This window comes from Schistocerca cancellata, chromosome 3 (assembly GCF_023864275.1).
Source record: "Schistocerca cancellata isolate TAMUIC-IGC-003103 chromosome 3, iqSchCanc2.1, whole genome shotgun sequence".
Classification (NCBI taxonomy): domain Eukaryota; kingdom Metazoa; phylum Arthropoda; class Insecta; order Orthoptera; family Acrididae; genus Schistocerca; species Schistocerca cancellata.
In genome coordinates, this window is record NC_064628.1 from 198,545,732 (window position 1) to 198,559,452 (window position 13,721).

At 40.2% G+C, this 13,721-nt stretch overlaps 1 protein-coding gene across 1 annotated transcript in view; it reads left to right on the top strand.

The window, feature by feature from the left end:
- Window positions 1-2,702, top strand: part of LOC126174816 (gem-associated protein 5) — a 313,470-nt gene extending 310,768 nt beyond the window's left edge. Inside the window, exon 22 of the mRNA XM_049921193.1 lies at window positions 1,457-2,702. Within this exon, the coding sequence (XP_049777150.1) occupies window positions 1,457-2,352 (896 nt within the window). The 3' untranslated portion in view covers window positions 2,353-2,702. The remainder of the gene's footprint in view (window positions 1-1,456) is intronic.
- Window positions 2,703-13,721: the final 11,019 nt, after the last annotated feature.

Here is a 13,721-nt window from a genome sequence, read left to right on the forward strand (position 1 = left end):
GAAGAACCACACCGGGAATGACCGCAGAGAAGCCCTCGGACGTTGGTGCGCCAGGTACATATAGTCTGCAGCCGAGAGCTCGGCTCCAGTTCACCACTGGCAATGGAGGGTGAAGCTTCGACAATGCCAGCCACTCATGCTGGCCAAACGTCAGTAAAATCATTAGATGAATGCCGGCCGAAGAACCCGAGATAGAAGCCAATAGGCAGTTTGTCAACAAGTGGCCACGAAAGCCTTAACAATTTTGTATTATTGTTGTTATTATTATTATTATTATTATTATTATTATTATTACCAAAACAATTTAAATATGTGGAACACAAAAGAATAAGTTTAAGAAGTGGAAGTGATGCTTGAAATCACTAAAGAACACTTTTAAGTACCATTGAATGACCTAAGGGATAAAAAAGCTAATGATATTGATAACATCACAGATGGTTTTATAAAAGTATGGAACTGGCCATATTCCAGAAGACTTTAAGAAAAATATTGTAATATGCCCAAGGAGAAAACAGGTAGACACGAATTTCATAAGACGTAGAGCATTCTTTGGAATAATACACAAGTGCATCAAGAATAAAACTAAAGCGAATTTACGTGAAGACCAGTTCAGCTTCCATGATGCAAGAGGTACAAATGAAACCATCCTGTGCCTTTGCAATATAATTGAAGAAAGTCAGAAGAAAAATTGACATAGCTTTTGTAGATCTGAGGAAAGCATTCAACATTTTCAACATTGAAGTTCGGTACCTTGTCCTGCCAACCAGATTTTGGTTTTACATGGTTTCCATAAGTCATTTAGATAAATGCTGATGTAGTTCCTTCATAAAGGGCACAGCCAGTTTCCTTTCACAGTCAGAGCTTCTCTCTCTCTCTCTCTCTCTCTCTCTCTCTCTCTCTCTATCTCTGTCTCGTCAGCATTTTAACATTAAATCTTAATCTTCCTTTCTTTTTTAGGTGTTTGAGTGAAGTCTGTTTTTAAATTTCATTCACATTATTCTACTGACATTTATGTTGGTTTTGTTATTATAAAAATGTATTCTGATGCATTTTCGCTATCAGCATAAATTTTATATCACTTTTAATCCAGATATTTGTCTCTCACTCTTTTCAGTTTTACCCCTTCCAGTGTGAGTATATTGGAGGCACTAGTGTTCTTTCAACACATTACACAAAATATCAAAAATTGATTTTAGTAGTTTTTTGTTATTACATTCTTTGGAACAATAGTGCAGCAATGTGCTTAAAATGGAAATGCTTGGAAGCTTGAATTGTGTTGGAGGAAAAATTTTAGTGCCTTGGAATCCAAGTGCAAATAATACAGTGACAATTCTGAATGAATTGCACTGTATGGTGCATAATTTTCATGCAAATTACATTAATTTTAACTATTACTAATATAATTGAATTTTTATTAATTTAATGGTATTAAATTTTATATCACTTATATTTTCAGGTCCCCTTCAAGATGAACTTTTCAAAGTTTCTGATCACAGCAACATGTATTTGCATAAGAGCATAAGATGTTATATAGTTGCTGAAATATGTCGATGGGTTGAAAATATTTCTGTGGGATCCGAAACAAAGAGTGTGAGCCAATCCAGCAAAGATGTAGAAGGCTCATGCGATGGATATGATGATGGCGTCACTACCAATATTGTAGTTGCATCTCACTTTTACAATGCCAAAGAAGTTACAACTTCAAAAGATGATGAGAAGATTCAGTCAGAAGAGAAAAATGGTGTAAAGGTCTCCATTACTTCAGAAGAAATAGTCCAGCCTGGAAAAGATGCAGAGAACTCAGAAGAGAGCTTTTGTGTAATTGAAAGAGAAAGCAATGATAAGAATGGGGAAGAGGTCAACACAGATAGTGATAAAGTATATACAATTGTAGAAAATGAACAGATCAGTCAATTACAAACCACTGCAGGTAATTTAAAAGAAATTACTACTGCAAAGGACAATGAAGATTGGGCCTGTGTATGTGAAATTCTTAAACAGTATTTTCCAGATGTTATAGAAGAAAGTGCAATTAGACATTTCAAAAACCAGCTGGAGGTAAAAAAACTGGAGCAACAGTTAGCTAACTGCATTGCAAAATCTCAACAAAATACATCACCATTATCAGATGAGCACTCTGAAAATGAAAAACTTTTGGCAACACTCACAAAACTTAAACAAGAAATAACAGTGTTTGAAACCCAGAGAGTTAATGTACCAAACCCATTTATAAGTTACTGCAAAATGGTTAATGTTTGTCAGATAATTGCTGAGAAATTTCCAGTTGAGGGAAATGAACTGCTGGAAAACGTTAAAAGTTCATGGAATTTGAAAATCGGCTCATTAAGTTAAGGGTGGTGCAATTTCAATGCAGACATGGGAGTTGTAGAAATACTGATGCCCCTTCAAACTTTACAGCTTCTGACAACAATATGTAATAAAACTGTGTGAAATGTTATGTGAAAGTAAAATTCCAACTTAAGACATGTAAATGTCATATTTAAAGCACTTTTTGATGCCTTATTTTTTTGTGAACATCATGTTATATTTTTTGTTACAGTAATGAATTTGATTACAGTATTGTTTTCACATTAGTAACAGAGAACTCATTTGATCCAATTATAAGGATGCGCAATTCAGATTTTCTACCATTTTCAGATATTTGTGAATGGCTGTGATGAATACTAAAATAAATTATACTTTTTTGTGCTAACTTAGAAGCTGTTCATTATTTTATTAATATACTAGTTCTGCAAGTCATAAATATTATTTGAAGCTTTATAAAAATGCTAAAGTTCTAAACAGAAGGTTAGCATCATTCTCACATTTTTAGAACAATTACTTGCATATTAGATTGTTTGGTTAAGTGTTGCAATTACATATCGGTAAATGATTTCAAAGCTCAGCCTAGTAAAGCCATGCGCCGCCCTGCCCTGCACAATTTTCCAAACATTGTGTCTCACACTAGAGTGTTATTTTCTGATCAAAGTGCGGTTTTTGCATTTCTCATATAAATAAGATCCCTCTTGCTTTTACGAGTTGTAAAGCAGCTCATCTTGTGTTATGATATGGGCCGAGATGTCATCGTAATACCTATTCAGAAAATTGCATGAATGGAAATTCATATTTAGACATGTTGCCTATGTGGTTAACACCTGAGCTTAAACACAAGGAAGTCATGGATCATGTGTGGTTACAGCAGGATAGAGTTCCAGTACACTTTGCTTTTGAGTGTGTGAGTTCCTTGATGAACAGTTTTGAGACCAATGGATTGGGCATGCTTCAACATCATTTCCAGTCACAGTGAAATGGCCACCACCAAGCCTGCATCTCACCACACCAGACAGTTATGGCATAATAGTGCCCCTCGTGTTCCACCATCAGTACAAGATTAAGGAAGAATTGTGGTAAACTGTTGAGAAAGGCCTTTTGAAGCAAAACTCCTGCTTTGTGTTGGAAAATGTCGAGAAGAACATGGAGACACATAGATCTCTATGTGAGGGACAATGATGTACATACAGATCAGCTGGATACCGAGGTGTGATGTTCAGTATAATTTAGCTCTTCCTTGCATTTTATTGATGATCATTATCAATTTTTATGCTTTTCATACTTCTGGACTGTTCATAGGGTGCAATTGAGAATCATTACACCATATTTCTAAGTCTCTATCAAATAACTTGTGAGGTTTTGATAGCTTCAGTAATGAGTGTATTCTCTTCACAAAACATAACAGTAATTTATTTTTGTTTACACCATCATGTGCAATATGTCATGTCTGAAATCAGAATCTGAATGAATAACAAGCATTATTTTAACATCTGTTTTTGAAACAAGCTTCAGTTGTTTCTATCTGTGCTTTGGAACTCAGTGCATCTCCAAAGCAGGCTAGCAATCCATGGATCTTTGATTCCTCTCTCTCTCTCTCTCTCTCTCTCTCTCTCTCTCTCTCTCTCTCTCTCTCCAAGTTGTGGTCACTATCCCATGTCGTAGTCCTATAGAGCTTACCACACACAAATAAAGATAACAAGCTTCACAATATCTGTATCTTTACCTAAGACATCTTATTTTATAATTTTCGATTGCAAGTATTATTCATTGGTAAAAAGACGAACGGATACATATCACTCCTCTGGAGTTGTGTCTATCATCACATATCCTCCCCATTCTCCTCCACTCCAAGACACATCATCTCACTGTAATATAGTTATTTGCTCTACTAGTTACGTAAGGTTGTACTTTTTAAAAGCCTTCTTCTCTTTGTCATAAAGTCTGTGGTATTCCCCCCCACCTACATCTATGCATAACACAAACACTACACTGAATACAGTTTCAGTAAGAATCCACGCACATCTCTATCAGAGAATTAAGACAACTGTATTAGAGTCAAAGGGCAACGGCCTTGCCGCAGTGGATACACCGGTTCCCGTGAGATCACTGAAGTTAAGTGCTGTCGGGTGCAGCCGGCACTTGGATGGGTGACCATCCAGCCGCCATGCGCTGTTGCCATTTTTCGGGTTGCACTCAGCCTCATGATGCCAATTGAGGAGCTATTCGACCGAATAGTAGTGGCTCCAGTCAAAGAAAACCATCATAACGACCGGGAGAGCGGTGTGCTGACCACACGCCCCTCCTACCCGCATCCTCAACTGAGGATGACACGGCGGTCGGATGGTCCCGATGTGCCACTTGTGGCTTGAAGACGGAGTGCTTTATTAGAGTCAAAGCAATGTGCATTTACATTTGTACTGATGTTCTTTTGTGCTGTAGTTGCAAGAAAGAATTTTCAACATTGAGTTCTCTTCAGTAACAGACTGTGTCTACACTTTCATTTCATAATGGGCTTCATTTTTGTGAAGTTAATCTGTCATGGAAATCTTTATTTTATTCTATTTACTGTAATTCCTTTGTCATCTTGATCTATATTGTTTCTGCCACACTGTTTCAGATACTCTTCATATTTTTAATATTTTACTATTTCTTAACTTCCTTAATGTTCTAAAACTTGGGCACACTTTATTCTGCACAACATCGGACTGAGTCTCACAAATTATATATTTCATTACTATTACAATTATGTTGTACCACTTTTTACCTCATGCCTCACACATACTACTTCTTTCCCATCAACTTTTCTCATCAGAGACGGTATTCCTATATAAAGAAGGCATAACATTAATATGTGCAAGAGGCATTTCTTATTGTGAATGCATGATCCATTTTTGGGTTTGGAAGTGTAATGGAAAAGAGAAGGATCTCGTAATGAGAACATAATTAATGTGGACATATATTTTATTTATTTATTATATGGCATAAATCACTATTCTTATACACTTATGTAAATTTAATTACAAATTGACATCCAGGCATTGACTATAATCGATAGCCTCCTCTCTTGCAGCTAGCGAGTCGATAAAGGTTGTCTTGTAAGCTCGAACTGGGCATTCTTCTACTATATGCTGGATTGTTTGTTTTTCAGCACTACAGTCACAATTTGGAGTTGGTATCTTTCACCATTTGTAGAGGGCATCAGGACTTCTTCCATGGCCAGTGCGTATGCAGTTTAAAGTTGTCCACACTGACTGAAATTTGGCGGCTTCTCATTTATCATAAAGCTTTGGCATTTTGATGGGCAATGTTCTCACCAGAGATTGCGGTTGTCAAAGTTGGAGGTCATCATCTCTTTAGCAGGGAGTAGTGGTGGCCTTCTCAATTTAAGTCTTCTGTGCACCAGGTCAGCTGTATCACTAGGTATGGACAGCTGAGGGCTGTTAATTACCTTTTTGTATTCTCTGAGGAGAGCATTTGTTTTTTAACCGTATCTCTGATGGTGGTATATGCCTCAGGGTTGTCAGCCATACAATAGGGGCAGATTTTATTGTGCCGCTGACGATGCACATGGTGTTGTTTCATACCACATCATTTCTGTGCTGTTAATCTGTACTGGAGCACGACCAGAAAAGCCTAATCGCTGATGTGCAGAGTGTATCTGCTGTGGAGCCCCAAGTAGTGCTGCACAATTGGTGGGTGATATGATGTTTCTTGTCCTCATTTTGCTGCAGTCTTTGTCAGGTGCTCCTTGTAAGAGAGCATTCTGTCCAGTGTAACTCCTAGATATTTGCAGTAGTTGTTATAGTTAAGGCATTTTCCTTCAAATATAATGTTGAGCTTTCTTCTTGCTGAGTGGTGAGTGGTTGTATAGGTGGAAGCACGATACTTCGATCTTGTTCGGGTTTAGCCGCAGTCTGCATTTGCAAAAGTAGCCACTCAGTGACTTCGGTTCAGAGCACAGGATGTCTTCAGTGGCCTCAAATGATCCATGTTGTGCAGTTAGGGCCCAGTTGTCTGCATAGCCAAACTTCCTAGATTGTGTTATGAATGTCTGAAATGTAAAGATTGAACAACAGTGACTGAGCCCTGTGCTAGCCTATTATTGAGCACCTCGGTGGAGCTCTTTCTTTCTCCAGTAAACACTTCAAAAAGCTACAGGTGTCCCCTGGGTGGTGCTAAATAAAAGTCACTTTGAGGCAGCCAAACAATCCTCAGTCTTGATGATTGATCTCCTGGCTAATTGTACATCAACTATCATTAATGTGGACAGAGGGAAAGCTAGGCATGTTACCCAAAAGAGGGAAGTATGGAAGGAAAAAGATCAGGAATGCTGAGACCAAAGAAGAAAAGAAGCTAGCTAGCCCCAAAGACAGACACCCTTCCCATCCCCCACCCCAGAATCTATTTCGGAGGGGGCTGAGGAAGGACTTCACTGGTGGGCCAGGGGACCAGCTTCAACCCCACAGGCTGTGGAAATTGATCTCAACATCCTGCTATTGTGAGGCAGTGTGGATTACCCATCCTCCTCATAAATGTTCCTTGACTTTTCATCTCTAGTTTTTTCTGTTAATCAAATGATGGAAAGTCCTAGATGGAATAACAATAATACTGTAAGGATAAATTTCTACTCACCACATAGAGGAGGCGTTGAGTCACAGACAGGCACAATGAAAATTACTGCTAGTATATTGAGCTATTGGATAAAGTCCTTATTCCAAAATAGAAATTAAACACACACACATTCACACCAGTGCAACACACATATGACCACTGTCACAGGGCAGAAAAAGGACTTTGTTCAGAAGCTTAATATTTTAGCAGTCCTTTTGACAGTGCCTGTGTGTGACTAAAAAACAAGACTCCTCTCCGTAATGAGTTGCAATCTATTCTTTCCATGTTGTTGTTTTTCAATAAATCACTATGTAGATAGATACTGATAATAAAAAATACTATCAACAGAGTATACAGAATAGTAAGAGGGTAGGATCATTGTGTAGAAAATAAAATCAGAAAAAATATGACAGACAGCTCAGGACCTTTTAGGTAACAACTACACAAAGAATGTGAACTCCCTGAGGGATCACATCAGTCTTGTCTTTCTGTACTGCACAAAGGAAGCAGCTACTCGGTTGGTAGAGTACTCGGTTGGAGAGCACATGGCGGTTTTTTAGGCTAGGCAATGTTGTAACCGCAGGAACAAGCCAAGTCTAATTGCAGTACCTTGAGAATAGTACGTAGGAAGAAGTTAAAGTTGTAGCGCTGGATGCCATGCATGGCCGAAGGGTCAGCCGAGGCGGCACTCAAACTGTTGGACAGTGGCGCTTGATAAGAAAGTAAACAGCCAGCAGATACAAATGAAGGTCTGTGTAGGGACTCATGATAAGCAATCAATTAAGGAGTATCAACAGAAAGCATTCCTGGCTAGAGAGAGAGGTCTGGGAGTGGAAAGAGAAAGAAAGAGGTCCCTTGGTGGGGACAGTGTTATGTCATGAGGAGCCAATGAAGGGCTCAGGACGCAGTGCGTGACCATATAGGGAGAGGCACCTCTATTCCTCCACTCAGCCTCTGAAGAACAATAGCAACAACAATGCTTTAACAATACCAAATAAGGACAAGTTGCCTTCGACGCTACGTCATGCCAAGCGCTGGCGGGGTCGAAGGGGAAACGCTAACAAAACCCGAGAGCACACCGCTCTGGGGGTCTTTGTCGTCTTGTAGTCTTGTCTGGTCGAGTAGTTGGAGCATGATAGCAGCAGCCGAATTGGGCTGAGGAACGGGCTGTAGGCAGGCAGCCGGAGATAGTCGCTGGAGAGCGTTAGGGCGTAGCCGCGGGACTCTAACGTAGGGTGCTGGGAAATATTGCAGAGCTTCTAGTAGGCAGTCGGAACGGTGGAGTCAGTCACCGTCTCTGTATTAGACTTGGCCTTCCTGTGAATGCAATCACCACGCAGTTAGGGTGAGCTGTATTTATTCAGAATAAACTGCAATTTGTTAAAGTTATCAAGACTTTAATTCTACCCGCTTCCTAGCCTTGTACCTTCACACCAGGGATTTCTACATCTTGGCCAGATCAGAAAGTCTCCCTCTCACTAAGGTCAGCCGGCTAAATCCCATCCACGAACCGTGTCGCTCAGTCCCTCGCAATACCCACGCTTGGGACGCGACATAAATAAAACTTTTGGTGCCAGGTGTGGGGTGTTTTGTCTCTTTGGGCGACATAGTATGTTATGGGAAAAACCTGCAGGAGCATGACGAAAAACTCCGGGAAATATTTGACAGGTTGCGAGAGCACAATTTGAAGTTGCAACCAGACAAGTGTGAATTCCTGAGGAAGGAGGTAATCTTCCTAGGCCATTGTATCACGGACAAGGGAATATCACCGGATATGGCAAAGGTGGAGAAGGTGAAGTTCTTCCCACAGCCGAGAACAACAAAAGAACTAAAAGGGTTTCTAGGATTGATAGGGTAATATCGAAGTTTCATTGCAAATTTCAGCAAAATTGCGAAACCTCTCCATGAGCTCTTAAAGAAAGGAGTAGAGTACCAATAGGGAGAACGACAGAACAATGCGTTCGAGGAACTGAAAGAGAAATTAGTGAATCCTCCGTTACTTCAGTACCCTGACTTTACAAAACCATTTATAATCACAACGGATGTGAGTAACGCAGTGTTGGGCGCCGTGTTATTGCAAGGGAAAAAGATTGGCGAAGACTTGCCGATTGCATGTGCATCCAGAGCACTGAACAAAGTAGAACTGAACTATAGTACAACGGAAAAAGAGTTGTTGGCTAGAGTGTACACGGTAAAGCAGTTTAGACCATACTTGTATGGGCGAAAATTCACAGTGGTGACAGACCATAAGCCACTAACATGGATATTTAGTGTGAAGGATCCGAGTTCGAGGCTCCTAAAGTGGAGACTGAAGCTCAAAGAGTACGACTACGAGGTAGTATATAAGCCAGGAAGGCTAAACAGTAATGCGGACGCGTTAAGCTGGATAAGGCATGAAGGAGAGGAAGAGATAGATTCAAAGCGAAATGTGGAGGCAGAAAGAACCCCCGTAGCACAAGCAAAGGCGGAACAGAGTCCCGTAAACATGCGGCAAGCGCAAGTGTCAGGTGAGATAGACCAGGAAACAAATAGTAGTGAGGAAATTAGCCCCGAAGAAAAGGAGAGTATATTAAAAGAGATGCACGATAATCCCTTGGGAGGGCACCAAGGAATGCATAGGACATTCGAAAGGATAAAAGCGTACAAGCAGTGGCGCGGAATGAAGTGGGACATTGAAAATTATATTAGGAAGTGTCCATCATGTCAAAAGAACAAAAACACACAGATGAAAACAAGGATGCCCTTAGAAATTACGGACACAGCTGAAACAGTATTTGCAAAATGTGCAATGGATATAGTGGGTCCACTAGATGTATCTAGTACAGGGAAAAGGTACATGCTAACATTCCAAGACGATCTGAGCAAATTCACCGTAACAGTCCCATTTTACAAGCAAGACGCTGAAACAGTAGCGGAAGCATTCGTAGAAAATATAGTACTAAGATATGGGATTCCATCAGTTTTGTTAACAGACCAAGGATCGAATTTTCTGAGTGACGTGTTTAAAAGTGTATATAAATTGTTGAAGGTAAAACATATAAATACCACAGCGTACCACCCTGAGTCAAATGGTGCTCTAGAAAGGAGTCATAGAACAATTGTAGAATATCTCAGACACTTTGTAACAGGAGATCAAAGTTCATGGGACAAATAGGTGCCGTATGCAATTTTTGTGTTCAACACTACACCACACAGCAGCACAGGTTATACACCATTCGAGTTAATTTACAGAAGGAAGGTTAACATACCAGGAGTACTGCAGCAAGAAACACCGCAGGTAAGTTACGATTATGATTCGTATGTCAATAAGCTAAGAGCAAGAATGCAGGAAGCCCACAGAGTGACTAGGGATTCTATTATAAGGAATAAGGTAATCAGTAAAGGACAGTATGATCTGAAGCAGAACCCAAAAGAATTCAATGTAGGGGACAAGGTGTTATTACACGACGAATCAGTGAGACGTGGTATATCTCTGAAACTAAATTCGCAATGGAGAGGTCCATTTGAAGTGTTAAAAGTGGAAGGTCCTAACGTAGTCATAAGAGTTAAGAGAAATAAGGAAACAAAAGTACATGCCAACAGGCTGAAACAGTTATTTTAAATTTCAGGTATGGCACTCAAGTGGAAAGTAGTGCAACTCATCATAGTGATAACAACTACAGCTTCGTTGCATCAGGATACGAAACGAACGATTTCAAAGTGACCCCAGTACCAAGTTCATCAGGACTATATTACGATAACGTAGGACAAGTAGAAATATACAGTACCACATGGAGAATAGTCACATATGTTAACTTAGATGTAATAACAGAAAGATTTCAGAAAGCAGAGAGGTACGGTAAGGCAGCGGTACAGAGGTGCCATGAAACATTGAAACAATTAAACGTAGGATTAATAGAATGTGGAGTACTAGATCAACAAGTTACATATCATGTGGAAAAGATTACAGGTCTGCAGCAACTCATACAGCAACTCACTAAACACAAAAGCAGAAGAAAGAGAGGAGTATTCAACTTTGTAGGTAAGTAAGATACTGTTCGGAACATTGGACAAAGCGGACGCAGCGTACTATAAAGAAAGAATAGACGCTATGGAGAGGAACTCTGAAGGGTTGCTGAGGTTAACTGAGGAACAGGTGGCAGTGGTAAGGGCCACATTAGCAGGAGTAAAAGAACAGTATATACACTAGAATCAAATGAACACATTCTAAGGACAGGCATTCAGAGACTAGAAAGGTTCATGAAGGAATACGTGAAGGAAACAAATATGGGTTTCGAACGAGTAGCATCTTTCGCCACTCCAAGACATATCATCTCACTGTAATATAGTTATTTGCTCTACTAGTTACGTAAGGTTGTACTTTTTAAAAGCCTTCTTCTCTTTGTCATGAAGTCTGTGGTATTCCTCCCCACCTACATCTACGCATAACACAAACACTACACTGAATACAGTTTCAGTAAGAATCGACGCACATCTCTACCAGAGAATTAAGACATCTGTAATAGAGTCAAAGGGCAACGGCCTTGCCGCGGTGGATACACCGGTTCCCGTGAGATCACTGAAGTTAAGTGCTGTCGGGTGCAGCCGGCACTTGGATGGGTGACCATCCAGCCGCCATGCGCTGTTGCCATTTTTCGGGGTGCACTCAGCCTCATGATGCCAATTGAGGAGCTATTCGACCGAATAGTAGTGGCTCCAGTCAAAGAAAACCATCATAACGACCGGGAGAGCGGTGTGCTGACCACACGCCCCTCCTACCCGCATCCTCAACTGAGGATGACACGGCGGTCGGATGGTCCCGATGTGCCACTTGTGGCTTGAAGACGGAGTGCTTTATTAGAGTCAAAGCAATGTGCATTTACATTTGTACTGATGTTCTTTTGTGCTGTAGTTGCAAGAAAGAATTTTCAACATTGAGTTCTCTTCAGTAACAGACTGTGTCTACACTTTCATTTCATAATGGGCTTCATTTTTGTGAAGTTAATCTGTCATGGAAATCTTTATTTTATTCTATTTACTGTAATTCCTTTGTCATCTTGATCTATATTGTTTCTGCCACACTGTTTCAGATACTCTTCATATTTTTAATATTTTACTATTTGCTTAACTTCCTTAATGTTCTAAAACTTGGGCACACTTTATTCTGCACAACATTGGAGTGAGTCTCACAAATTATATATTTCATTACTATTACAATTATGTTGTATCACTTTTCACCTCGTGCCTCACACATAGTTCTTCTTTCCCATCAACTTTTCTCATCAGAGACGGTATTCCTATATAAAGAAGGCATAACATTAATATGTGCAAGAGGCATTTCTTATTGTGAATGCATGATCCATTTTTGGGTTTGGAAGTGTAATGGAAAAGAGAAGGATCTTGTAATGAGAACATAATTAATGCGGACATATATTTTATTTATTTATTATATGGCATAAATCACTATTCTTATACACTTACGTAAATTTAATTACAAATTGACATCCAGGGATTGACTATAATCGATAGCCTCCTCTCTTGCAGCTAGCGAGTCGATAAAGGTTGTCTTGTAAGCTCGAACTGGGCATTCTTCTACTATATGCTGGATTGTTTGTTTTTCAGCACTACAGTCACAATTTGGAGTTGGTATCTTTCACCATTTGTAGAGGGCATCAGGACTTCTTCCATGGCCAGTGCGTATGCAGTTTAAAGTTGTCCACACTGACTGAAATTTGGCGGCTTCTCATTTATCATAAAGCTTTGGCATTTTGATGGGCAATGTTCTCACCAGAGATTGCGGTTGTCAAAGTTGGAGGTCATCATCTCTTTAGCAGGGAGTAGTGGTGGCCTTCTCAATTTAAGTCTTCTGTGCACCAGGTCAGCTGTATCACTAGGTATGGACAGCTGAGGGCTGTTAATTACCTTTTTGTATTCTCTGAGGAGAGCATTTGTTTTTTAACCGTATCTCTGATGGTGGTATATGCCTCAGGGTTGTCAGCCATACAATAGGGGCAGATTTTATTGTGCCGCTGACGATGCACATGGTGTTGTTTCATACCACATCATTTCTGTGCTGTTAATCTGTACTGGAGCACGACCAGAAAAGCCTAATCGCTGATGTGCAGAGTGTATCTGCTGTGGAGCCCCAAGTAGTGCTGCACAATTGGTGGGTGATATGATGTTTCTTGTCCTCATTTTGCTGCAGTCTTTGTCAGGTGCTCCTTGTAAGAGAGCATTCTGTCCAGTGTAACTCCTAGATATTTGCAGTAGTTGTTATAGTTAAGGCATTTTCCTTCAAATATAATGTTGAGCTTTCTTCTTGCTGAGTGGTGAGTGGTTGTATAGGTGGAAGCACGATACTTCGATCTTGTTCGGGTTTAGCCGCAGTCTGCATTTGCAAAAGTAGCCACTCAGTGACTTCGGTTCAGAGCACAGGATGTCTTCAGTGGCCTCAAATGATCCATGTTGTGCAGTTAGGGCCCAGTTGTCTGCATAGCCAAACTTCCTAGATTGTGTTATGAATGTCTGAAATGTAAAGATTGAACAACAGTGACTGAGCCCTGTGCTAGCCTATTATTGAGCACCTCGGTGGAGCTCTTTCTTTCTCCAGTAAACACTTCAAAAAGCTACAGGTGTCCCCTGGGTGGTGCTAAATAAAAGTCACTTTGAGGCAGCCAAACAATCCTCAGTCTTGATGATTGATCTCCTGGCTAATTGTACATCAACTATCATTAATGTGGACAGAGGGAAAGCTAGGCATGTTACCCAAAAGAGGGAAGTATGGAAGGAAAAAGATCAGG